The 27,920-nt window shown below is 39.6% G+C and overlaps 1 protein-coding gene across 5 annotated transcripts; it reads left to right on the forward strand.

Moving 5' to 3' along the window:
* Positions 1-4,743: 4,743 nt before the first annotated feature.
* On the forward strand, positions 4,744-27,847 carry znf800b (zinc finger protein 800b). 5 transcript variants are annotated; one of them, XM_026326569.2, is made up of 13 exons: positions 4,975-5,127; positions 12,738-12,821; positions 14,428-14,539; positions 16,104-16,461; positions 18,930-19,025; positions 20,296-20,439; positions 21,840-22,014; positions 22,231-22,420; positions 22,795-22,957; positions 23,401-23,765; positions 23,987-25,141; positions 25,578-25,689; positions 25,926-27,847. In XM_026326569.2, the coding sequence occupies exons 3-12, from the start codon at positions 14,483-14,485 to the stop codon at positions 25,677-25,679; spliced, it is 2,805 nt and encodes a 934-aa protein (XP_026182354.1). In that variant the 5' UTR covers positions 4,975-5,127; positions 12,738-12,821; positions 14,428-14,482; the 3' UTR covers positions 25,680-25,689; positions 25,926-27,847. The 5 variants fall into 5 exon arrangements, with proteins under 5 accessions (XP_026182351.1, XP_026182353.1, XP_026182354.1 ...); XM_026326570.2 differs by having other exon boundaries at positions 12,741-12,821; XM_026326566.2 differs by lacking the exon at positions 12,738-12,821 and having other exon boundaries at positions 4,744-5,127.
* Positions 27,848-27,920: the final 73 nt, after the last annotated feature.

The following is a 27,920-nucleotide window of genomic DNA, read 5'->3' on the forward strand; positions in this document are numbered from 1 at the left end:
GTGAATGGCTAATTTGTCCTCCAGACTGAGTCAGATGTGACTGTAGACCCCCAGAGAGTGGTGTCTAGAGACGGATTTTTATAAAATAAGAGAGAAACATGATGGCTATGAAGAGACTGCAGCTCACTATGAAACTGGTGAATACTGTCCCTGCATGACCTCAGTTTATATACAACATAACATTTCTAAAATGACATTTGTCATAAAATTTAATGTAGGTTTTGGTCAACAGCACCCACTGTCCCCACAAATATATTTATGGGATAAGGGAAACATACAGAAATATCAACTGACTCAGATAATCTTGATATAACTTCTTCTTCTTAAGTTTATTGTCCCTGGCTAATGTCCACTAATGTCCTAAGTCAAAGATTTTATTTCTAATTCCAAAAGTTACACAGCGCTTTAAAACACTTCAAGTTTAAATTTTCTTCCAAAAATGCAATTTTCAAAACATCTGTAGGAGATTGAGAAGAATGACTCCTGATTCAAAATCTTAGTCCATTAAACATCAAAGTTTTGCATAATGATAGCAATCTCCTAGGGACTGTTTTCAGAAAATCAGCTTTACTGGATTATCTGAGCCAAACTGGACTTTTTTTTTACACAAGTCCATGTTCCAGGTTTTACTCAACAAGGCTACTTGGATCATGTAGTAAACCTGCATAAATGTTGATATTAGAAAAGTTTCACTTCCTCCTTTGGAATCAGAGTGAAAAATGGGGCTGCACACTAAGTAATTTGATCTTATAGACACGGTGACGGTCCTGTAGTTCGTAGGAGATGAGGAAAAAAAATCATTTGGCCTTTTTGATAGAAATTTTCTCTGTGACACAGGTCAGGAAGGAACAGAACCTGAGTTGGTAGAGGGAGGAGGAAAAGTTAAATTACACATTTAAACATGAAAGTGAAAGAAAGCTCACAACACTGCCTGGTCATAGACGTCGCCCCACAGATTGCCTTAACGGAGGAGCTGCTGCATTACTTTTGCGTGACCACTGTTACGCACAACTCACCGTGATGTAGCTTATATGCATACCCCATTTTCACACATCACTTCTCTTTTAAAAGGAAAGTTTCAGCATAAAACATACTGTATGTGTTAACTTGTTTCTATTGTGTTGTGCAGTTTAGTAGATTTGATTATAATGGAATTGGCATTGGGACAAGAAGGTGTTGAGCTTCTTTTTTTTAGTATAGAAATTCTCTCAAAAGTGGGAAATTAGACTAAATAAAATGCAAGAAACTTATGTAATTTCATTATAAGAGCTAGTGTGTAAAGCCTGGAATTACAGAGGCCTGTGTAAACTGTAAAAAAAGCTTTAGGAAACATAGTGTATTAAACAGCACTGAAGCAGTGGCTGTAGTTAGATGTACAGATGGCTCTACTGCCATCTATTAGAGCTCTCCAGACAAATTGCAACATCCAATTACATTTATTTAAGCATGACATCTAGCAGGCATTTTCTACTTGCTGCTTTTCCTCTCTGCTTTTGCATTAACAGACTGGAATGACAGGAAAGAAGTACATTGCCAACAACATTGACACCTTGTGGCCAGTTACCTTTGAGAACTCCAAATCTCATCAGCTGTATATCAGTTGAAAAGCACTCAGGGATAAATGCAATGCAGAACAAATGATGTTAACCTCAAGCTAAGGAACCTGTTATTTAATCTTTATTTATTCAGATGCTAAGTTGAACAATTAGTGCACATGGTGTCTTCTGAATTCTTAAATGCAGAAGTTATGATGTGACTTCCAGTGATGCCACATACTCACATGTCAGGAGGCCGATGAGCAGCACTGGTAAGTTTAAAAAAAAAAAAAAAAAAGATCTATAAAAGAATGAAAACAAACCTCATCACACTTTATGTATGAGGATTTTCATAACCTTTACAATTTTCCCAGTCATAATACTTGCCTCTATTAAAAAGCCTACCCAGGAGAAACAAAATATTATACTATTCTAATCTGTTCATCTAGTTTGTCTTTTACTAAGTGGATCCCACTGGAATCAGACTGTACCTTAATCTCAAACATCTTAACCAGGCTCTCCAAACAAGGCCCCCTTGTAGCCACATGCTATAATTATAAACAGCCTATTTAAATTGCCAGTGTAAACAAATTATTTGTCATGCACAAAAAGTGTCCAAACATGTCACTAGGTGGTGTGATAAATGCAGCTTGCATGTAATTGAGAAGATAAAAGCTCTTAGCTCTGTTCAGCCATGTCCGTGAATGCCGAGGAGTGTCTCCCCCCTCTGCAAACAGCATTCTTATGATAATAGAATAATGCTGGTGCTTTAGTTAATTGTGTATAGGCGATAGTGGTGGGCACCTTTTGTTGTGAGCTCTCATGAGCCTAAAGGGAAGAGCTGGTCAGGATCATAATTCCTACAGAACGTCTCAAATACCCCCCCCCCCACACTTCCCTAAAGTAACAACACTTTATAACCGTTTGGCATTCAATAGTTTTTTTTTAATTGTTTAAAATTTTGTTGGATGTAATTGATGATATTTTTCTTATATTACCCACATGGTTATTGTGAAATGCTGCCTAACATAGTGGCTAAATAAAATATTTATGAATAGCTGAAGATGTTGTCAGAATAAGAAAAAAATCTTAACAGGTTTAATACATCAGTTTGTTCACAGTGTGTCAATAAAATCAAGATTTCACCCTGTACTGGGTAAAGTAGGACAGCATCTTGGACTAAGTGGGACACTTTTCTTAACTCGCCATATATACTCTGACTGAAGCTCACGCTATAATGAAAATCATCTATTTACTTACTTCTATTATATTATATGTTTCACATTGTAGTAAAATATTAAGTTATTCTATTTTCAGAGTAATAATAATCATAATTGTGTTTATAGGGCCACTTTCAGAAAGTACTTTACACTAAAAACTAAGAATAAAAATCAGGATTAAGAGCAAAAATCTAAAACACAATAATTACTAAAAGAGTTACAGCATTACATCAGTTAGGAGAAGGCCATGTGATGAAAGTATGTCTTAAAAACATCTGAAGCAGGAATTTGAGTTTGCCTGCCTGAGGTTATCAGAGAGGGAGTTCTGCAGCTGAGGGGCCCGACAGCAAAGGCCCAGTCGACTTTAGTGACAAGTCAAGATTGTGGAACCATTAGTGAAGCCCTGTCAGAGGATCTCAAGCAGTGATCAGGCTCACAGGGAGTCAGCATATCACAGATATAAGCAAAACCTTAAAATCAAACTCAACACTCACAGGGAACCAGTAAAGGATTGTTGCTATGTGGTCACTTCTTTGAGTACTCTATATAATAGTAGTTTCTTTGTTACTCCACAGTACCAACATGGGCTGCTTTACTACTCAGTGTATAAATATAAATACTGAATATAAGTAGATGTTTAGAAGTTGTGAAACATTATTTGACTAATTATCTCAGTACTAGTCCATGACAATCTATGTTTTACAAAGGGAAACAACAAAACGTGTGATATCATTGCATTTTTATACTAAAGCACTGATAAGCTTTCCTAAGCTATATTATACAACAACCTTTTATTCTTCCAGTTTATTCCGCATGTGAAGCTGCCTTATTTAGAAAATTTATATTAAGTCACTTTTATGTGCAGTGGAGCTGGGTCATTTCAAACAGCCCAGGAACAAGGTAAGGTTAGCATGAATGTTCACAGTTGCTGTAATTCTTAGTTTTGGAAGTTATTATTATATATTTTTAAAAATATCTAAATTGCAGTGCCACCTGTCAGTTTAGAGCTTATGCTAGCGGCTGGTAAACTGGCGGTTGGGCTAAGCTAAGATAACTAGCTACAGTGACAATAACCACGAAATGGACTTTTTCTGCGGAATTATTCCTCCGACTGTCTTTTTGTGAAATTATAATATCAAAACTTTGGGCATGTTCACTGGTTTGGTGTCTTTGGTCGGATGTGAGCACGGTTAACAAGGAAGTTAAAAGAGGGTGAACAGAATGCAACTTAGCTAGCACAGGTGCTAAATGTAGCTAGCTAAGCTAGTTAGCTAACAAGTTTGAGGCTTTTCCTTTTGTTTGCGGGGAGTTCTGATATTACATGGCGACTTTTTAAATATATTTAGGCAAAACAGCATAAAAATCAGTATAAGAATATTCATATTTGGACAAACGAGTCCTGTGTTGTCAGTTACTAATTACTGACTTCAACCTGCATTAGTGCTCATGGGAGTTGGAAACTAAAACCCGTGGAATTATTATTGTGAGGAGGCGAATTTATCACCACAAGTTACCAAAGTTTAGCTCATGTGTTCCAGCAGACACTTCAGTGAAAAGAGAGTGCCAGGTTAGTAGTGCATTAACATTAATTTTCATGTAGACGGCTCATTTGGAAGTGATGTTTAATATGTTCAATAAAATAAACGTGATCCACAACACAACACAGGGACTTTACATTTCTCAGATGTGGCTCCTGTGAAACGCTTTACTTTACAAAGTGTAGATCCCGTGGTCAAATAAACTTGTAAATCCTCTTTTTGGAGAAAATTGTGATCTCTATACACTATACAAAATATATATAATCTATTTGTAATTTGTCGAATTAAGTCATTTTGTTTCTAAAAGTCGCTTCTTGTTCTGCTAATCTTTGGGTAGTAAATGAGAAAACATGTTAATAAGTTGGTGATATGAAGTATTTAATCTGTTGCATTAAGTTTTGGGAGGGTGTAGCCACCGTTTCGTCTTGTATTTGCGTCGTGGACGCTTGTGGAGAGCTGTGTGTCCTCGAAAGGTTGCGCGTTTTGGGGGATAAATCAGCTCCAACTCTGTGGCGTTTGCTTAAATGGTGGAAAATTATAAAACTTTTCTTAATCATAAGAGGTCAGATCTTTCCGTTTTTCGCAATGTCGTCCTAAAGTGCCGGCTTTTCCAGCTGAATTTGGACGTAGAGGGTGCACCTTTGCGCAGAGACTGGTTTAATGCTGAGAGGCTCCTCTGGGTGCACAAAGACAGCGGTTCGCAGAGGAACTTGTTCAGAGTGAACCGGGGACGCTGGGAGGCGAAATAAACAATCTCCGGACTCGAGGTAGCCACGACCGCGCAGTTTTACCCCTTCAAAGACACGATTCCACCACCCATCCAAGAAATACAAGGTATGGACCTGTTTTTGATACGTTTTAGCGAGACTGGAAGCCCGCGGAGCGGGTTAAACCTCCTTCGCTTTGGCTTCCCGAGCATGGTTGTTTTTGCAGAAAATGGCGTCATCGCCCTCTTGTTTCTGCCTGGCCGCGGTGGGGAGAGGAATAGTTTCAGAGACTTGTAGCAGCTCGTACGTGTAGCGTTTCCCTCCTCCAAGGTGAAATCACTTACTACGGTGTGTTTTATTTAATAGTAGATCGTTAAAATTTGAGATAGTTCGTGGTTTCACTCGGTAGAAGGACGCGCAAAGATGGAAGGGTCACCGGTCCTGTGCGCCAAGCTGCTTCTTGGAAAAGGTGGCACGGAGCCGCAAAACGCAGCGTTTAACATTCATAAAAAGGCCATCCTCGCCGTCTCTACGATAGTCCAAATGACCGAGAATGGTTTACTGTTATTACCAGAGTGGTGATGTTCGCACGTATGAGAGTGCTGCACCTTGTCTTTGTGTGTATTTTATTCGGATTAGCTCGTTTTTACGCCGCACTCCCCTGCCATGCTGCAATCGTTACGAGGGCCCTCTTTTACGGCTTGAAGGGTGCATTTTATACTTGGCTTTTCCTTTGATCAAGTTAAGCTGCCCTTTGTTGCTCAAAATAGTGGCGTTTTTAGGCTGACAATATAACCGTGTAAAAGGAGATTTTCGGGAATAATGGGGGCGATGCAAATCGTGCCATGAGAACGGCGAATGCCCTGCGCGCTGGTTCGCTGCTCGCCAAACGAGGACAGCGTGAATGAGATAAAAATAAAAGTCTTTTGCTCGATCCTCTTAGTTTGCACAAAACTGGGGAAGTCCGGCGCTGCGCAATGATTGTGCTACTGCTTTGCGCAGAGCACAGTGGCAGCTGCTGTAACCGCCGCCACCATTTCGCCGCGATATTTTTTGTGTGTTGGCCAACCTTTTGTAAATAGTTGGAGACTCTTGGATAAAAGAACACAATAGTATTCATGTGGGCGCTTTATGGCCCGTGAATGCAGTCTTGAGTCCCACTCCGGCTGTACTGTCTTTTCCCGTCAGCTACGTGCATGCGTCCTAGCACTGGCCACCATACATCCACCATAGCGAGGCCAGTCGGTTCCCTGTGTATACGCTCTGCCTGGTTCCTCCAGTGACCAAAAGTCGAGCACTGATCGTGTGCTGAGTGTTAGGTACAGGCCATCTCGATCAAAGCGAAACAATCACAACATATCATCCACGGAAACTGCACATCGTTTGCTCAGTGCACATTTTTATTAAGTTTCCTGAGTTATGCAACCGCATCTCCATAGAGCGAACTACTCATCCGCCTTTATTTACCCGTCACCCACCATAGGATGGATATTTCTGTGGTTAGTGTCTTGTCAATTGGAGCAGTTCCTGCAGCGGCGACAGTGAATTAGGAAGATATGTCATTTGCAAATCACCCAGTGCCATTTGCGTCACAGCCCGCGGCCTCGCACGCCCATGGGGGGCGATGGAGTTGCAAATGGAGACTGTGTGTGTGCTGACGCTGCCCCAGCTGAAAGGGAACCAATAGACACGGACTCGGGCGGCAACAATCGCCGTGCGCTTCCACTCTCCAGTAGTGCACCGACTTGGGACTCTGTATCAACACGGAAGATCGCGCAGTATATTCGGGGTGGTTATGTTTCCATCGCACTGCCTTGGATGCGTAAGTGGATGCGTACACACTGGTTAAACCTGCTCCAGGGCTCTACAGGCCAGCCAGTGGAGAGTATATCCGCCTGTCCTTCCCTCATGGTGTTCGCTGCATGTGGCTATTGTGAAGTCGTTCATGTATGGATAAACGTGTCTTCCCCTGGATCGTGATGATATGACCGTAAAACCTTTATTAACAGCGCAGAGAATGAAGTTAGATTATGACTGGGACAGTGGCTACACATTCGCGTCGTTTTATGTACATCCTCAGACCGCGCCACGCGTTTCTGGTTTGGACATGATCAGGGCGTTTTAATCCAGGGACGTTTTATTTGTTGCTGTTGCGCTTTTGGACACTGCGCATGGTCTCATCCACCAGAGCTTAGAACTTGTTCCCAAGTAGAAAGTCTCGATATTCTCGTGCTACACAGCGCTGGTAGTCAGTACGGGAGGTGTTATATTGTAGTGGGAATTTGTGTTTTGTCCATACCGGTGCACTGATAACGTGTTAGTACTGTTATAATACTAAGATCCAATGCAGTATATGGCAAGCATAGAAAGTGCTTAAATGTGTTAAACTGCAGCATTATTGACGTAGCTGCTTAGAGAGCAAATTTATTGTCATTATTTTGACATATAGCATAAAAATACATACATAAGTTTGATTCTAGCCACTTATTGTGTAAGTGTCGGAAATCAGTATAAATGAGGCCCATCACCATCACCACATTTAAAAACTACAACATAGTTCATAAGTAGCTGACACAGTAGAGATGGTCAGTCTAAGCTTGAGGAATATGAATGGATAAGTAAGATGTGTGTGTAGATAATGAAGTGGGTTATAAGGAGCTAAAATAAAATGGAAAAATGACATAATTCCTCTGCATATGTCAAATACATCTTGTTATATATTATATATTGTTTTATATAATATAAGTAGCATTCATCCCACTTACAAGTCTTTTGATGGCCACCCTGTGTGTCATGAGGTTAAGCAACCTGAGCTTAGTCTTTCCTTGGTAGACCAGTGGTTAGAACTGTCTGGCTTGGTACTGTGATAAAGTTTCCCCTGGTATCCCTGGAGTGGATGCTGGCTGCAACAGTTTAATGATGTCACCGTATGATTCAGTCAGTTTAATGGTGTACTGTTGTGTTCAGTCAGTGAGTCAGCTTGTCAAACCAATGTGCAAGTCAAGTCACTCAGCAGCAGTCAGTAAGACAAACCAGGAGACCGATAGTAAGGCAACCAAAAAATCAGTATCAGGCATCAGATAGTGAGTCAGTAAGGTTGTTAGTCCTATCATGTTCAAGCCAGGAAACCGTGGTTACATATTTGGAGAGGCCACAAACCAGTTAGGAAGTACACAACCTTAACCTAAACAGGTGTTTTGCTATGTCAGTCATAAAGTTGACCACTGTGTTTACAGCAGAGCTTGACCTTTTGCAAAGGAAGATCATAACCCACACTTCCACACCTGACCTGAAAATGCCCATTATGCGTCTTCTATTCATAATGGCCACACATCTCTCGTGTCCCCGTCCCTTTTCCAACACTCTGCTGCTGCATGCTTTTACATAGTGCTAATGTGCTGTGTACCTGTTTTGAATCAAGACTGCACAATGTGCCATGCAGAATTACCTTTCACACCTGGTTTTGAACATCTAGTAGCAATTTTAGCCAATTCCAACTGTTGTGTACCTGCTGTCCTGCTGCCGAGTGTGTTTTGGGCTGATTGGGTAAAGAAAGTTATCACAGTAAAACAAATGGCTCCTGTTGCTTGTCTTAAAACAGCATATGTTCCAGTCCAATATACTTTGTTGAGCAATGAAATCTGTGAAGAAACTGAATTGTTGCCATTTGCAAGACTGAACAGTGTTTCTGTAATTTTTCACACTTGTGTGTTTCTGCACACAGCTATATGCATGTGATTTGTGTATCTCTGTGTTTGTGTGCACCACTCAGGTATTTCCCTATTTGTAAAGAAATCTGTGCAAAGAATGACTTGTTGATACAGTAATTTGTGTTTGGGGGTTTCCTAATGGAGTACTGTAGTATTTATACACTTTGGACCAGCTGCTATGTGTTTGTATGTGACATCATATGTCTGTTCATGGGCACATGCTCTTATAATGTTGTCACATAGGCTGCCACGACCACTGGCAGTAACATTGGACGATCATATTTGAAAGTCAGTGTCGTGGTTTGTTTATACTGCTTCAAATGATTTACCTGAAGTGCTTAGTTCCATTATTTGAAAATCCCAAGTCAGAGAATTGGGATAGTGATACTTGAAGAAATCACGAAGCAGCTAGTCGTCTGGATGCAAGTTTTAAAATGCCCTCTCCTGGAAACAGCTCCCCTGGCTGTTTTTTGTTGGCCACAGTGAAGCCATGGTGTGATATTATTGAATCTACTTTATGTGTGTACTGTATTTAGGGTACAGTTTCCTAGATGTATTAGACAAGATCAGGATCTGGATATGCAACATTTCAGTGTCCCTTCATCTTGCTCCCTTTTGGCCTTGAGGCACTTTTTTGAGACACATGACTCCAATATTGAGTTGAATGTTGTACCTGTACTGTGTAAGGCAGCGAAGGATTTAAGAACGTATGCAATCGCTTTTATATTTGATTCACACTGTGATGCCTAAAATGTCTGTATATAGTAGTCTGTAACATTTTTGCCTCATGTGATTTAACAGTGATGAGAAGCTGACAGATCAGAACAGGACCATTAGTTCTATTTCCTACACTGCTACCAATGGAATAACCAGAAGTATGATGACTAAAGGTCAGAGACACAGTACATGACCTCTACTGTTTAGTATATATTCAGGTGTATTTTTATTTCCTGGGAAATTCTGTCAGTAGGCCACATGTTCTTCCTATCCTGTCTTATGGTCAGGTGGTATCACTGGTGTGTCTGCCATTAGTCAACATCATGTTAGAGATTGTGGAGGTATAAATTCACTATGGATTATCACAGAGGTGTAACTTAAAACATTTGCTTAAACACTGGTTAAGGTATCATCAGTTGCATTTGGGAAATAATCAGTGGTTGTAGTATGTGAAAATAACTTAAAATGTGGGAATTTTACAGCTGAGTATCGAAATGGCCACTGATGGATTGGATCATGAAGCTGGGTAGGTTACCAGGTAGCAGGTGATTTGTTCATGTTTGTAATAGTGTGGAGGAGAGAAGATAAAAGTTTATTTTTAGAGTTTTAGTCACAAGTAATTAGTTATCACGATTGTTAGCTTTAGATACTTTTTCTTCTCAGTTCCTCTGGTATTTTAGTTTCATCTCCCCCATATTATTCATCTCGCTCAACCAGTGTGTAACCCTCATCGTCAGCAGTTGTTTATCAGGTGCTGGGCTAAAGAGGAATAAAGGAAATTCCTTTTTCAAAACATTTTCCATTGATGACTTGAAATAGGTCTTTCATCGTGTATAAAGCAGTAAATAATTTTCTTTCTTAACGACATTTCAACAGTGCACCATGGGATATCCAGAACAATAATATTTTTTTCTCAGGCTTGCATGAATGTGTTGTTTCTTAAAGTCAAAGGTCAGTAAATCAGTATGTTTGTGTTCCAAATATTTAATAATTTAGAAGTTGACATGCTATCCTCAAATCTTCAGTGTGAGCCCAGGACACCTTTGGTTTCATTACCTGAGTTAGAACAGGAGTCACTACTTCACAACCTGTCTGTTGCCATAGAAACGAGAGAGTCCCTTTTTTAGTCTGAGTATATTATTGGCATGTGGGGAGTTACATGCATTTGTTTTAAGCCTTTATAGTATATCTAGCCTCTTTGGAAGTGACTTAAAGTGGTGCACATGTTCGCCAACAGTTGTCCACAGTGGGATTTTTAGGTGTGGGTCGGCACCAGCGTAGTGCTGCTTGTCAGGGTTTCTGAAACACTTCTCAACCAAGTAATTAGCTGCTGCTGGTCTAGGTTATATATTTCCCACACATTCATCCTGTTCGGAATGACAAGGTGCTAGGGTGCATCCCAGCATGCACTAGGTGAAATGCCCCTTTAATGAGTCATCAGTAGCCACAGAGGCAAAAAATTAATGTAATGTGATCATCCATTAGTAATTTTATTCTAAATTATTTTCAAAAATAAGAGCAGTGTAGAATCCTTGCCAGCACTAGATGCTTGCAGACTGTGGTTCAAAAAATGTTTGCTTTGGAAAAGACAAGGGTAGGAGAAGAATCCATCAGAGTTTGGAATTTATCACTGCCTACAAATATCATACTAAGTAAAATGACTTCAATTTTTCTAAATGATGGAATTGGATCTTTAAATTAGGTTGTTTCCTGACTTCAGTTCTCAGTAGAGTAGACAGACTTTCTGGTCAAAGTCCTAATTTCCCATTATGTTTAATAGCTAGTGTTAATCTCCCTCCCTGATATAAATAGAACCTGGAAAGGTGCGTTACACATTAATATACCTGCTCTTAATAGTGCTAGAATGCAATTTATTTTATTTATTTATTTTTTTCTGAAAGTTCTGTTTGAAATTATTTGTGTCTCCATTACAGTTAAATCATAAGTCCACAAATCACACTCCACCTTTAGCATCTCTCTTGCTTCTTCTCCTCTCAAAAAATATTTGAAGTTTTGGTGCAGCTGTGGTTTGTAGCACCAGGTGCCAGCACCAGTAGAAGCCTGTGCACAATATATGCTACTGAATTCATGTAATATGATACTAACAAACTACAATGTTGGCCACCTACATTTGTTTTGGACTGTTCTCCATTCTTCTTCTGGCATTTCCATGTCTACTCCCCTTCAATTGCAGCTCAACTCCAATTGTTCTCAGCTGTTAAGTAACAGGTCCATCATTGCAAGTAGCCTTTGCTGTCACTTTATAGTATAGTCCTTCATTGTCTATTCTTCAGTGGTACAAAAAGAGGTTCAGAAATGTTAGGGTTGTAGCCTCTTAGTCTGAAAAGGTTTTTTTTGTCTGAATTTTTTTCTGAACAAACTATGCCATTTAAAGTCTGGCTATATATTTTTTTTCTTTCTTTCTTTCTTTTTTTTTTGCAACTTGGGCAAATGTTATGATCCTCTAGTTTGAGCTGGATGTGGATAAGTGTTGAATTAGTCACTGTGTGTCTTTAAAGGTCTGTTAAATGGTATGATAGTGAGTGTTTTTTTTTTACATTTGGCCCAGGTTTTAAAAACTTCTACACCAGGCTTTACAAATGCCACTGCAATGCTTATCATGCACAAATATTGTTGTTTCAATGTAATAGACATAATTGCATGTTAGATGTTGTTGCAAAATCACATAATTTTACTGTGTGATGCTTAAGCTCTGAAATATAAAGTTAAATTACTTTTAAAATTAAAAGTTTTTTTGGTAAAATTTCATAGAAATTCGTAACTGTGGTGTTTTTTTTTTTTCTTTTTTGTTTTGTTTTTTTTTTTACTTTGCCTAAAAACGTCACATGTAGTTGTGAGAAAAGGCATCAAAACCTAGATAATGAACCATATCTTCTTCACATACAGTTTGTAGTAAAGGGAAGCATCTGAGGTGACTTTGCATGGTTAGGTACTAGCAAAGGAGCCATGAAACCTCTGGAATCCACTTAGCAACTTTTTATGTCTTTATTTTACACAAAAACTCTAATCACAATGATACCTTTGTATCCATGACAGTATCTGTGTGATTTAAGTGAATGTAAATCGTTGTGTAAAATATGACAGTTTTTAATTTCCCCTAAGAAGCAATCGGACACATCTTCACGTTCTCGTTGAAATTGATCTGGTCGATAAATTGGTGTGTATTCATAGTTACCATCTCACCTGCTCCTCTTCGCTTCCACTTCTTTACATACTAATCAGTGTGCATCTGTGTGGAGTGGTACAGCTAAATCACATACTATGTATTGAGATATACTTTTTGTTGCAGCAGCCTTTGTGTGGCCCCTTTTCTGTGTTGCCAGTGTCTGTTGGAGACATCACAAGACTACAAAATTAAAACTACACACATACTGTAAGTACGAACATTGTCTCCCTCTGCTGAAGCTTTGGTGGAACTGCAGATCTACCAAGGAAGCATCTGAGGTTTTCTTAGTTTTACAAGCTCTGTAAAGCAACTTAACTGCAGGTGTAGCGCTTCTGTTTTCATGACATTTACTTACAATTTTTTAAGTGAAATAGTTGTGAGGTGCAGTTATTGTTTTGTCTGTAATTACTACTTTATGATAGTTTTGCCATGAAATTAAGAAACTATAGGCTACTAATGATTGTTGCTGGGCTTAGAAGAGGTGGGAACTATGATAACTTAAATCCAAATGTTTTTTCTTTTCTCATACTCTGTCTGTTTTGTGTTTTGTTGTCTGTTTTTTCCAAATTTCTGGGTAGCTCAGGCATCATGTTGTGTCCAAACCGCATCAAGCACCTGTCACTTGCAGCTCATATAATGAAACTTCCATTCAGTTCTTGAGGCATTTAAAGGTTATCTACTGACCAAAAACAAAACAAAAGAAACCACCCAAAATGTTTGTGTTATCAGTTGGCTTGCTAACCATGCTGACATTTTGGATAGCACTTTTTGTGGCTAGGAGTGCTCACAAAAGATAACAAATCAGAAAACGGTGAGATAACTCAGCAGTGCAACTATGCATGTTGTACCAAACCAGTGGAAATGAGCACTTGAAGTGTTGGGTTAATGTGGCCAAGTTGGATCAAATACTTTTAACTTAGACCACCACTAGAGGGCAGCAATGAATGTATATTCATCATTGATGTTGTAATAAATAATAAAATTTGAAATAAAGCACATAATTTTTGTTATAGTGCTTAACAGTGATTTGCGATGGCTCCAAGTGTGGGGCTCATCGACTGTTTATCATATCAGGACCGTAAATTTGTCCCAGGAGCCCATATTTATTGCACAGTAGGAGATGCACCATAATGAAAACTAACCAAAATAGTAGTTCTATAATACGCCATAAATAGGTTATACTCCAGTAATATATCTTAAATAAGGTGGATATACATTCAACCCAACTGAGTAAATATTTGAGATATATATATATATCAGTATTGGAAAAAGCTTATAATATACACAGTATAGCCTATCATAATGGGTCTCATGCTAAGTACTGACAGAGGTAGCATGGATTTAATTGTCTTGCCAGCAATATGATGAGTAGCTGAATGAGCATTGTGGGAAACCATTACTGTGACCATATATTCTGTTCAATTCTGTTTTATATTTAGATCCAGTTTGTGGTCTAGTGGTTTCTAAGCACTGTGCAGTTACTAAACATAAAAACCTGTAATGTTCGCATTGTGTTTCCTAATGCATTAGGAAACACACTGCATTAGGAATGTGCTGTTGTTTATTCATGCAACAAAAGCAGAATTTTGTTGATTGGTTAGTTGAAAGCTAGGTATTGGGTGTTTAGCACATCATCAAAACAAAAAGTGTGCAGATGTATGGAATCAGACAAACACCTGCTTGTATTTATTTTTTTAATGCATTTTGAGAAACTAAGCTGAGGTACAGATGTGAACAAGTTTTTCATATTTCATCCATCAGCAATGGTACTTCATGAAGTACAGCCCTTGGCTCATGTGGAGTGTTGTTGCAGGTTACAGGTGTGTGCTGGTAGTGAACGTGTGGCGCAGCAGGCCAATCTTGGCAGCATGGTGAAGGCCCAGAAGTCAGCTGGGAGGAAGAGCTCTCATTGTCTCCGCAGACAGGTACTGGAAAAAAAAAAAAGACAATACCTGGATGTTATTGTGCAGTCTTTCTCCCTTCACTGTCAGAATGTGGAAAAACACACCTCTTGTATGTTGTTTGAAGAACTGCCATCAGTCAAATTTTACTCCCTTAGGGTCAGTGTAGAGTATACAATATGGCCCAAGTCTATTTATATGTATATGGTAAAAAAAAAAAAAAAATCATGTTACGCAAACAGTCAGAATTATTATAATCCACTGTCTTAATCCAGGTTTGCCAGTTTCTTGCTCAATCTACTTAATCGTTTTATTGAATAGTGAGTCTTATGACTAGTCCATGCATTGTAATTAATCCCCTTTTTGATGCTTTGTGTAAACCACTTCCCAGTGAAAAATAAAAAAATAATAATGAAGGGGTGATTGACAGAAATAAATACATACTGATAACTGAATGGTGGCCCTCTGGTGTTTCTTTTTACTTTTGCATTGGTCAGTCTTGATGCCATTTTCTAGACTTAGTCATACAGGCGTTTATATAGAAATAGGCTTGATCTTTTTTTTTTTTTATCTTTGCCCATCTTCTCACACTTTCCGTGACCCAGTGCTTGCAATTATGCTATGCTGTAATGGCTTATCTCTGTGTTGTACTGCAGAGATAACTTTACTGAGAATGTTTAACATGCTGTTCAGCTATTTTGATTATGCCACAGTGTATTTGTGTGCGTGTGTGTATGTGTGCATCGGGGTGACACAGTGTCACAGTGGCCCACTTGTCCTGTGGTGACACGCTGTAATATGCATGGACGGTGGAGTCGTTTATCCCTGTTCAAGGGCGGCAGGGACACAAGGAGTGAGAGAGACGGACACAGACAGAGAAAATTAGGATAAATTAGTGGGTGGGAAAGAAGAAAAGATTGGGGACTTAGAGAGAATAGAGGTCTCTGTCAAGACACAGCTACACATGCACACTGACACACACACACACACATATCAGTATGCACACATTGAAAAGTTGATGAGACGCTTAACTGCTGAAGGTGAATGTGCAACAAGGTTAATGTTCCTTTATAAAATCCCTGTATGCTCAGGAGACATGACAGTGACACATCCACACATTCTGCTAGTGTGATCCCTTATTCTGTCTAGCAACATTTGGTTTATTTATTTATGTAATTTCACAAGGATTGTCAAGTAATTTTATGCATCATGTACCTTGTTTTTCATCTGATGGGTTTGTACCACTATTTATTAGTTTGTGATCAAATTTCTCTTTTATGTATTTCTAGTTGTCGGATCTTGATGCTTATAATTGACTATAATTTAGGAAAATCTCAAATCAATACTTTTTATATGTAATGATATCAGTTGTCTTTCTTTCTCAAAGCATTCATATCAGACAGCAGTGTCTATTCAACACAGATGATTGAACTGTACAAAAGATTCATATTTTATTCTTATTTTTCCACAGAAAAATGCTACTATTACAATATGAAAAAATATGCATACATGGATTATATTTTTTGTAATTTTACAAAATTTTTGTTTTTCTGTAGTTCATGTTGTCATGTCCGTTTTGCTCCCACAGAGTGGTGGTCAGACGGAGATGGAGGAAGGCCAGCTTCAGTCAGACACCCAGCAACCACCACAAGCACGGCTCAGAGGAGGAGACCAGTCATCCGATCAAGTTCAACTCCAGACTGCTGCTTCAGCTGAGGCACTGCAGGAGAACTGGGACCAGATGGAAACTCCAATGGATGTCCAGGAAAAGGGAGATCCTGCTGCCGAGGCCCACCCACAGGCCAAGCCTTTGTGGAAGCCCATTCCCCCTCTGCTGCCTGACCCTGAACCCCATAGGAGCACCATCACCGAAACCAAGGACCAGAGCTGCCAGACTGATGAACAGCATCAGCAGACCACCCCTGGGGGCTGTGACCATAACACAGGTGGGTAAAACTTTTCTCTAATCATAACTTTTGCTGCTTTGTTTCATTTATCTACAGTCTAAATCATGTCTGCCATACCCCATTGTAGATTCACTGCATCTGAGTAAGGCTGGTTATGCACCTAAATGGGTGACTGAGGCTTAGGAGATAGAGTAGGTCGACCCTGAACCACAGGTTTGGTGGTTCGATCCTTGGCTTCACTAGTCTACATGTCAAAGCTTCTTTGGGCAAGACACAGAACTCCAAGTTGTCTATGTGCCTACCTTAGGAAGAAAACTAAAACCTGAACATTTTTTTTTGGATTGGATAAGTAAAATAAATCTGATTATTCCTATTTGATATGTAAAAACTTCAGTAAAAAACCACAGGCATCCAGTGCTGCCAATTTTGCATCACTTCACATATAATTAGCATACTTCATGACCTTAAGGTCAAGCTAACCGTACTGTACTGTAAAATGTACTGCTGCCATTATGATGACACAGTGTTTTCTGTCTTCAAAACATATGTAGATGTATTGGTTCACAGGTAAAATTCTGCTACTGTGAGTAAATTAATAACTTTGCTCCTAAGAAAACCACTCATTGTAAAAGGAAGTTATTTGTGGCGACATTTCTGATTGGTTGATCTTTGACCTTCATGCACAGAGGGGTATGGAGGTTAGTGGGTTACTGACCTGCCATCTGTGATTTACTGCTGGGGGATGGGGATGAGCAAACATTCTGTCACACATTAATACATAATCCTTATCTCTCACACAGTTGTTATTCACTATTCTAGGGCTCTTTATCTCTGTGTCTGTTTGGGTGTGTCAGTTTGTCTGCTGGTCTTTTGGGCTTCTGTCTCTTACTCACCTACATAAACACAAATAGCACTCCTCGGTACGGATTTATGAATTTTTGTGTGTGTGCCCATTCAAAGTTTTAAAGAAAGATGAACTCCATTTATAACCTTGTTATCAGCTTTAATCTTGAAAATAACAAAACAGCAATATGAAATTGTACCTGGTTTTAAAAAGCAAACAGTCCAAATCTTAATTAAGAAAATATAGTATTGTTCTCTGATTGATAATAATACATCTTGGCATTAATATAATTTGTGCATGCTAGCTGCATTAAATGGATGAGCTAATACCAAACAAACAGTCGACCTTTCTCACATTTGGACACAATCGCAATGTTTTACTTCAAGTGTCACTGCTGTGCCAATGTGCTCTTTTTGTAGCAGTAGAAGTGTTCTCTGTCACCTTCTTTCATATCAATAAAATGTGAGAAATGAGACTTAGGCATGGGAGATTATTACAGGGTCTGTGGTTGCATTTGTGAGTGTAATTGTTGTTATTTTGGCTGTTTACACCTCTTTGTCTACTCATGGCCATTCAAGATAGTATTGATGCAAAAATGAAGTTGTTGAAAGAAAAGCTGCATGGCAGAATGAGAGCACTTTACCTCCCAACAGTCCATCTCAGTAGTCTATTGTGCATCATGGAGTCACAGTCGGCTTGTATCAATAATGCAGGAGCCAGTGCCCCACTCCTGTGATTTTACATTTGATCCTTTATACAGGAAAAATAAATTTATTTGGCATGTAGATCAATAAATAAAAATAACACTCCATGGTCATATTTGGGGTTTTTTTTTTGTTTGTTTGTTTGTTTTATTTTATTTTTTTTTATAGGCAGAAACTTATGTTGGTGTTTCAGGACATCAAAATCAATCTGTTCTCTGCAGTCTTATAGTTTGGATTATACAATATTTGACAGAATCTTTTTTGTCCAGAAAACAGAAATCTTTTAATTAATGGAAGAGGGAGCAAAGGCCACATTATTATACACATTATTACATTTTTCCTTGTCATATTCCTGGTTTGGCTGATGAAGTGGCATGGTGTGACAGCCAGGCTGAAGCATCAGATGCTTCGCTGGCTCTGACCACTGTTGGCCTAAGTACAAGTGTTTGTCATCAGCAGGCCTACCACCCTACCACCCACTGCATGTTTTCCAAGAGTCCCACTTTAGCTTTTGTTGTCTGAACAAGCATTATTAAGAGGTTTGATTTGTTAGCCTTGTTTTTCCATTCATGTCTTAATGTCTTCACCTTATGTTTCCTTTCTTTGATATAACTAAGGAATACTGATGTTAGGATGAGAAGAAATAAACTTTATTAATCCCTGAAGGGAAAGAAGACGTATTACATGCTTTCTTATACTCAGCCTTGATTCTGTGCGCGTGTTCAAGGTGGTAATGAGGTCAGAGTGAATCACTGTCCAATATGGCCCTCATTGTCTGACTTTGATTGCATGTACCCTTTAAGCACACTGCAATATACTTTGTGTCTTACCAGGGCTCCAGAATTCCCAGGTGATGTTGTATTTCTTAGACTGTCACGCTCTTATGTAATTACGGGATATGCTGGCTGTAATAAAAGTGCAACCTTTCTCTCTCTCTCTCTCTCTCTCTGTCTCTCTAGGACTCTGTGTGGAGCCTGGAGATCCTCCTCTGCTCCAGCAGCCTCTGCAAACCTCCAAGTCTGGAATTCAGCAGATCATTGAATGCTTCCGTTCAGGTTTGTGTCTGTTGTTTTATTGTCCATTAAGTTTTTATTTACGGTCTCTCATCAAAGCCCTCTTTGGTTTTTAATGTGCCCAAAGAAACATGATTTTTCCACAAGAGGAATGGTACAGTTGGTTGTTAGGGTGATGACATGTCAGAGATTTCAGATTCATCCAGCAAGATCTTTATCCGTTACAATATTTAACACTGAACTACCAAAAAGCCAAGGCAAGTACAAGACTAAGTACAAGTTTGTGTAGACCAGTTTTATTAATAAAACAATCCATCACTTCCTCTAGCCAAGAAAGCTCTGCAAAGTATTTGTTAAACTGTAGCAGAAAACACTTGCTTTGCAATAGTAGCTTATGACAGAAAGATTTTATTAGCTTTAATAGGTTCATTTTGTATGTGTTTGTGTGTTTTAAGGCCTCTCAAAGTATGTAAAACAGTATGTAGCTTCCAGCTTCTTTTTTTTTCTTTTCTTTTCTTTTTTTTTGCCTACATGACCACACTGAGTCAGGCCTGTTAAATTTAGTATGATGGCCAAAAGCAGGTGACCAATTCTCAGCGGTTGAGACTGGCACTGCTCCCAGGAAGGGCCAAAATATTGTGAGCTGTGCTCTGCTGTTGTAGCATACAGTCATGCCACAACACGCCATGGATGCATCCTTTTTAAGCCAGTGAAGAAAGGGCAATAGATACCAAGGGTTGATCATTTTGAGAGAGAAAAAAAAAATGTGTGTGGCACAACACACACACAATGCATAATTTCTGTGTGTGACAGCTAGTTGCACAGGTGTTGTCATCTGTGTGAGAATAGAACAACCCTGTTGAATAAATTGTGTATCTGTGCCCGTGTACATCAGTACATGCGTGAGCGAGTGAATGTAACGGAGCATGCAGAATTGTCTTTTTGGGAACAAATATCAGTCACATATCCAACAAATCACTGAATATTTTCAACTGGACAAATTGAACTGAAACATATCAGTAAACATGCTGGTGACGGTGACGCAAAGTAGTGATGTAAAACTTTTATTTTGATTAGGCAAATGTATCAGCTTTCTTCCCTAACTCCTGTTTAACTTTTTACCCCCTGTTTTCCTAGAGTTTTTTACTGAAGGTGCTCCCTTTGGCTGGGTTTCTTTGTAACAATGCAGTGATTTGGAGTTTAATGAATGATCATTTTCTTTATTTAATATTCTGTATCTATATAGAATAGATTTTAAAAACCTCCCTGGAATTTCCAAAGGTAATTGTCCTTCCTATCATTGGTCTTGCAGGCACCAGCCAGCTGAAACACATGCTGCTGAGGGAGGTGGACACCATCTTTGAGTGTAAACTGTGTCGCAGTCTGTTCAGAGGCCTGCCCAACCTCATCACACATAAGGAGTACTACTGCCTATCACGGCTGCCTGAATCTGATGGTTAGTGACAGTATATTAGCATACGGACACATGCACACAGAAACAAAATCTGTACGTACACATTTACACATCTGTAGCCTTTGCCCAGCTGTCAAAGTCCTGAATTTAAAGCATGAAAAATGATTAAAAAAAACAAAACTAACAGAACAGCCGGTGCTGAGAACATGCAGATGAAAACTAGTATATCTAAAAAGAGGCTCCTTGAGCAAGGCAAGGATCAAACTGACTTGAGCTGGCACTCATACACACCATTTTAATTAACACACACACAAACATTTGCACAGTATAATTAATTACTTCTACACTGCTAAAGATTTTCCACATTTTAAGTTGTCACTCCAAGGTTTCATCTTCACACCATCGGTCTTCTCATTATTTTCCTCTACCGATAGTGTTTTTTTTCTTCACACGCAAACTCACATCCACACTCCATCAATCATTTTCTGTATTAAAAGCACATTTTCTCCTCTGTTCTTCTCTCATACCACTTAAGCAAATTGACTTTGATATTGCAGAATTTGTGTTTTATTTACTTCTCATTAGCCACAGTATGTGCCCATGTCTCTGTGGAATTTAGAGAATCTAAGAAAAGAGAAAACTTTGTAGACTCCAAATAATTTCTGTTGCTTAACCTACCTTGCCTCCTAAAAGTCAAATCAAGATAAACGGTCAATTCTACTGCTCTACGTTTTATCACATCTGCTAATGGTCTCGAGTTGTTCTTCACCCAGGGACTCATTTTTTTTCTCGACCAAAAGTCCATTACTAGTAGCTGAAAGTGTATTGTATTGTTATTTTTATAAATTACTTAATTGGTGTGTGGTTTTCAATGTTAAGGTACTGGGCATTAATTGTAATTACTGAAGAAACAAAATGGTTTTTCTTTTCAATTTTTCACTCTCTAGCCCTGACAGTCATCCTATACAGTCTGCAGGGATGATTTGTGGTTCTTTCTTCTAAAGTACCTAATCTCAGTACATATTTTGTAAAGAATTCTTCAAAAGAAACTTATACAGTTTCTGAAGAGGAATGTCCACTCTGAGTATTTGCTATAAAAGAAAGCTCTGCGTGGATATACTGTATATATGTGCCAATCCAAATAGCTACAGAAAATGTTTCATAGCCTGGGAGTCTCATCTGCTCAGTATATGAATGGAGTACACGTACACGTATGTGTACTGTAATCGTATTAAATATTTTTGACTTCTTTGGTGACTGTTTAAATTTGTTCAGAAAAATTAATAAAAATGATGAGAAGGGATGATAGGCCTTTGTGAGAGGATATCTTATTTGATTTTGGGGCTTTTATCTGTTGCCTCTACACACTTTGCAACATGAAGTAGGCAGGTTGGGATTCCCTTTTTTTGAGAAGACACATCAGCGGTGATGTTCTTTTCTAGGTTCATCAGGGGATGACAGACAGAGTGTAGCAATGAAGGATTTATTGGACGCCATATATCCCAGAGTCCCAGACTATGTGGTCCGACTGGAGCCCATTCAGACAACCACCAAAGCTGTGTTGCAGTACCTCACCACAGAGGAGGAGCTGGCTAGATATCCATCACACACACCTAGGTAGGTGGTAATTTTTATATGCAAATTGTTTTCATTTACTGGTTTTGGTTTTGACACTACTCGCTCCATTTACATAAACCTGTACTCTCTAGGTGGTCTTGACTTGATTTTGTACCTTATCCAGATTGTTGTCACATGAGACCCTCCTAATGTGAATGTGGTTTTAGGCTACTCCTTGTCATCCTTTGTTTCTGACTAGCTTTGAATCCTTCACAGTGCCAGACAGAGTCCAGTAGCATGGGAAGGAGAACCAGTAGAGGGAGCAGACAACAACCAGGCAAGTCAGCCAGGTGCTTCAGAGAGCCACAGCAGCCCAGGCCACAACCAGGCCCAAAGGAGATGGGAGTCCGAAGAGGAGGCTAAAGGGGATCAGCCACAGCCTGAGGATGAGGGTTCCACCAGTGGGGTATGAGTCACTTAACTTGGCCACTTGTCACTGTTTTCCTTGAAGGGCCACAAACGTGATGGCATCATTCAAAACTAATGCTTAGGTCATTATAATTACAACTCTTCACTGCACTGCACTTCAGCAGAATGAATTCATTTGCACTTCTTTTTTATTAACTAGAGACTTAACTATAAGGAAGACAGGAACATCATTAGTAACTCAGTAGTGACTGGAAAACCTTTATTTATATTAGTGTATTCATCTTGCATGAAGGCATGCATGAGATACTTTTAGTTTCTGTATAATCCTGACACACATCAACAAATAAATTGTCTTACTTAGCCCAATTCTTTGATTACCAAGTTCAGTCCCTTTGTCTGTTTCCCGTCCAGGTTGAGGATGTTACAATCTCGTGTTGTCTATGTGGTCAGGACTTTAACTCACGCCGCAGTATCAGGCGTCACTGTCGCAAAATGCATCAAACAAAACTCGAGGAGCTCCGAAAGTTCACTGAGACACGAACAGTTCCCACAAGTCTGCTCTCTATGGTGAAAGGTAAGTTTAACAATTAGTAAAAAAAATTAAATATTGACCATAACAATTGTGAAACTATGCTAAACACAGCTACACAGAAACATTGGTTTTCAACATCCTTAAGGCCAAAACATATTTTTGAAAGCTCAAAAATTAATACTACTTAAGGAGGAAAAGCCTGAAATCATACAAAACAAAACAAAAAAAGTCAACTCTTATTTTTGTGTATGCACATTGGATGAGAGGGAGGTTCAATTTGTGACAGAATTAGTTTCAAAACATTCAAATTGGTAACACTTTTCTAACACACTTTATGAACATCTAGGTAAACGTATCAAGCAAAGGTCATTTAGGACATTCAGCCCACAATATGTTGAAGAAAACTCTTTAAAGTGTTGCTGTCTGTGTAATGTAAATGAAGGGTAAATATTATGAAATAATGATTATTCTTGTTGATGCTTTAGGTCGGCCAAGGACTCTTAGCACGCCTACTGGAAAGTCCTGCCCAGTGTGCCTCAAAACCTTTGCTACCAAAGCCAATGTGCGTCGTCACTTTGACGAGGTGCATCGTGGTCTGCGGAGGGACACCGTCACTCCCAGCATTGCCTCACGCCCTTATCAGCCCTTCTCTTTGGAGGTCACACCCCCGAGGAAGAGCAATAATGCCTCTCCAACACGTAGCCACAACTCCAAGTCCACCCCTGTGAACTCTAAAACAACGCCTTCAAGCCAAAACCAATCCAAACCTCAGAATCCGCTCCCAGCCTCCCCACCAGCAAACCTGGCCTCATGTCGTTGCACGCTGTGCAAAAGGAACTACAGCTCCCAGGTTGGTTTGTTTCCTTAATTTTGGTGCCTTTCTATCCTTTTTGCAAAGTTTCTTTATCATCTCTGGATTATCTCAAGTTGGTCTAGTGGGGGGCTAGTTTTATTTCAAATGGCTCATGCCTATTTGGTGAAAACTAAAAAGGAAGGAGAACAAAACCAAAAATATAATTTTTTGACTTAAAATGCATCAACTGATCTTTAATCTTTATCTGTGTATTTCAGCTGATGTTGAAGAGACACATGCGGATTGTCCACAAAATATACAGTATCAAAAGTAACAGGGCTGCTACCACGTCGGCCTCTGCTACTACAGCAACCACTCCAAACAGCAGCAGCGCCAACTTAGGCTCAAACAACAACATCCGGGTCAAAGAGGAAGCAGTAGAACCTTCAGATGAGGATGACGACGAGGAAGTTGACAGTAGTCCAGCCCCATCTCCGAGTGACAACACCGTGACATCAAAAAGTGTTTCTGTTGCACACAACGCCATGAAGGTGAAGGAGGAAGAGGCCCCGTCAAGTCCAAAGACGGCATCGTCCTTATCATCATCATCATCCTCACGTGGCAGCAACATGTGCAGCGGAGGTGTGGCTGCCAAAATGACAAAATTATCGGTGGGTTTTGACTTTAAGCAGCTCTTCTGCAAACTGTGCAAACGACAGTTCAGCTCACGCCAGAACTTAACAAAGCACATTGAGCTGCACACGGATGGCAACGACATCTTCATCAAGTTCTACCGCTGCCCTCTCTGTCGCTACGAGTCACGGCGCAAACGTGATGTCCTGCGTCATGTGACGGTAGTCCACAAGAAGTCATCTGCGTACCTAGCCAAGATCATGCCCAAACTGGAGAGCAGGGCTGTGAAGAGGCTAGCTGAGGTGGTCCTGAACAGTACGCACTCTAACAAAAGGACAAGCAGCAGCTCCAAAGAGGAGGTGAACGGACGCCATGCTTCTTCTTCATCCTCCTCCTCTCCTTCACCTCCTGTCACTCGCAAGCAAGACTGCACCACAGCTGCCGCCACCTCCACTTCAGCCTCCTCGTCCTCCGCCACAGCTCTTGCCCCCGTCACTCGGAAACAGCAGGACCTCTCATCGCCCAACATCACCCCATCCCCTCCTGTTACCCGCAAGCAGGAACGACAACAGACCCACCAGCATCGCCCTGTCAGCCCTCCCCTGACCCGCCGTAGTGAAAAGCACACACACCAACGCAACTCCTCCTCCACCACCTTGCCCAGCAGCCAGCCGCCACACACCAGACGACATGACACCCAGTCAGAGAGCAGCAGCACAGGGTCATCCACTGAAGTCAGGGTGACCAAGAACTTCTCCCTGCACGCCTGTGACCAGTGTGGACGGGCCTTTGCCAAGAAGGTATTTGAGTTTTACATAAGAAACAATGGAAACAATCTACTGGGTCATTTCTATAGTGAGGGTCTGGGCACATATCATCATCACATGCTAAGCCCTCATGAAGACTCTACACAGAGAAGTAGTGTCTTACTTTAACCCTCAGGGGCATAGTCACTGTTTTTTTTAACAATTGTGTAGCTCAAATGATTAATGTATTAGTTGATAACATAATCTGTAGGTTGACTGATAATAAAAGTTATTTTCATCCAGGTACATCAGCTGATTAAGATAAATATTTGTTGTTAATCTGTTAGTACTACCTGCATAGTGATATTAAAAGATATCTGAATGAGTAGTTTTGTCCAGTGGAATGAAAAATACCCCTTAGTGTGGATCTGTGGATTTATAGCTTAAATCCTGTACATGAATGACCTTCTGTTTAACTTGTGTTTATCAGCTGTACCTGGAATCTCACAAGCGAAGCCATCGTAACGCAGTGACAGCAGCAGCCAGCAGGAGGAAAGGCGTCAGCACCCGCTCCAAATCCCTGGCCTGGTGAAACACACCGTGTAAGACTCGGTTTCTTCTCTGTCTTGTTCATTTAGAAACCAAAAAGACATGCTGCTACGTGATGTGTACTTAAGCACATTTAAGATTGTGTGTGTGAGTGTGTGAGAGAGACATACACATGACTTGTGATATTGCCCCTTTTTTCTGGATCTTTTTAAAATTTTACCACTTCCTTTTGTGTTTTTTTTTATTCTTTTCCCCCTTTTCCACATGTTGTTGTTCTCTCTACTCACAGTCCACCGGAGATAATGGACAAGTGAGCCACAAAAAATGAAGAATCAAAACTGGAAAAATAACGGATGAATGGAGCACGCACAGAGCAGAGATGGACTGAAGTACAAAGGATTTTCCCCCTTTTGCGTACGAACCAAATATATTGTTGGAATCTGACTTTTTATATATATATATATATATAGTTTCATTATGAAGACTACCAGCTTGTGGGACGATGCGCTGCTATCCTGCTGTCTCTCCACTGCTGTATATATCTGTAGTTACTTACTACAGTATGTAAACATATGTAGATCCAAATGCAGATGACTGATTTGTACTGCTTTGCTCTCTGTAAAGCGCTTTTACCAAAAGGATGAAGGTACAGTCAACCAGGCAGGGAGTCAGAACTGGATCAGGAAACAGACTGGAGACGAGATGTTTTTGTTGTTTTGTTTCAGAAAAGCTGAGTATAATTTGACCCTTAACGCCTCTTACAGAGGTATTAGCATTTCAAAGTAGTTAATTGTCAGCTTTTCTGTCTATTCACACATTATATAGGGTGTTGAGGGTGCTAACAATTTGATAAACTTAAGACCACTTGCTCAGCGTCACAACTGACCAACAGAAAATAGCCCCAGACCTTCTTTTCTTTTCTCTTCACTTTATTTTCCCTCTGAAACGTTGAGGACTGTTGTGTCCTGCTTACTCCTCACAGTTTGTTGATTTCTTCACGATCGACGCCCGTAGTCTTATTTTATATCCTGTTGAATCTGCTTTGTGGTGACTGACAGACTCTGTAGCTGAAGTCTTGCTCATACAAAAAATCCAAAATCCCACAAATGATGAAATGAAACAATCCAAGCTGCTGTACTTGGAATATAAAACTGACAGATGATTTATAGAAATCAAATCATATTGGTTATACTTTCTATGAAGATCTTTTTGGAACATTGTTAAGTGAAAGGTTAACATTCAGACAAATTATCAACACTATCACTTGTTGGTAAATAACCTGTGTTTATGTGTAAGAATCCACTGCACAGTGAGCGGGAAGTATTGGACTGCAAACAGTATGAGCAGTAATGCATATTTCTACAGACAGGTCACTTTTAGTGAAACAGCCAAACTGCTTTAGACATTAGAAACTATTAACTGGAAGACTAATGTAGTGCCATGTTAAGCTAAACCGCTAACTTCACCTGACTTAAAGGTTTACATGCATCTGTTTGTTCGCTCAACAAAACAATCCACTAGTCTTTTTAAATAAACTGTGAGCTTTTCTTTTTGACCATAACTATGTAATCTCCATTTTTAGCATTAATGCTGCATCAGTCGTTCAAAATGGACTGCATTTGTTTGGTCACAGTCTCTTTGGTAGTCTTTATAACACTGGCAGGAAAGAAGGACTGAGGAAGACCAAATGTGGATATGTCTTAATGTTCAAACAGAAAGCCATGAGAGTGGAACAAACCCAGATGAACGGAAAGACCAAACTTTATTTTTATAACTGAAAACACTAACATGACAAGGTTTTGAAAATATGTATATATGGATTTATTCTACACCGATGGTATAAATAATAGTTATAATAGTCACAATAGTTACACACTTGTATTTAACTGTTGTTGACCCATGTGCTTCAGACATGTCTGACTAGTACTAGTCTGTCACTATTTAATACTGAGATAAGTTTGTGTTGCTCCACAATTTGTTGTCCTTCTTTGTATCTCATTCCTTTTGAAGGAGGTAGGTGTCAAGAGAACAGGAATCACACCTCGAGAAACTCTTAAGACTTTTTATCTCGTCATTTCTTTCATTATCAGTTGTAAAATGTATTAAGCTCAGCTTCTAGAGAACCTGAGAAGACTTAGAGAAGCCTTTCAGATGTGAGGAGAATGTTAAAGCCAACCACTTAATAAATAAAAATGTACTGCTTCAACCTTCTGAGGGGAGTTCTGTGTAGCTTTGACTGACTTTTTTTTTTTTTTTTTGTGCTCGGATATGAGTTGTATACTTC

The sequence above is a fragment of the Mastacembelus armatus genome, chromosome 23 (assembly GCF_900324485.2).
Source record: "Mastacembelus armatus chromosome 23, fMasArm1.2, whole genome shotgun sequence".
In the NCBI taxonomy this organism is placed as follows: Eukaryota; Metazoa; Chordata; class Actinopteri; order Synbranchiformes; family Mastacembelidae; genus Mastacembelus; species Mastacembelus armatus.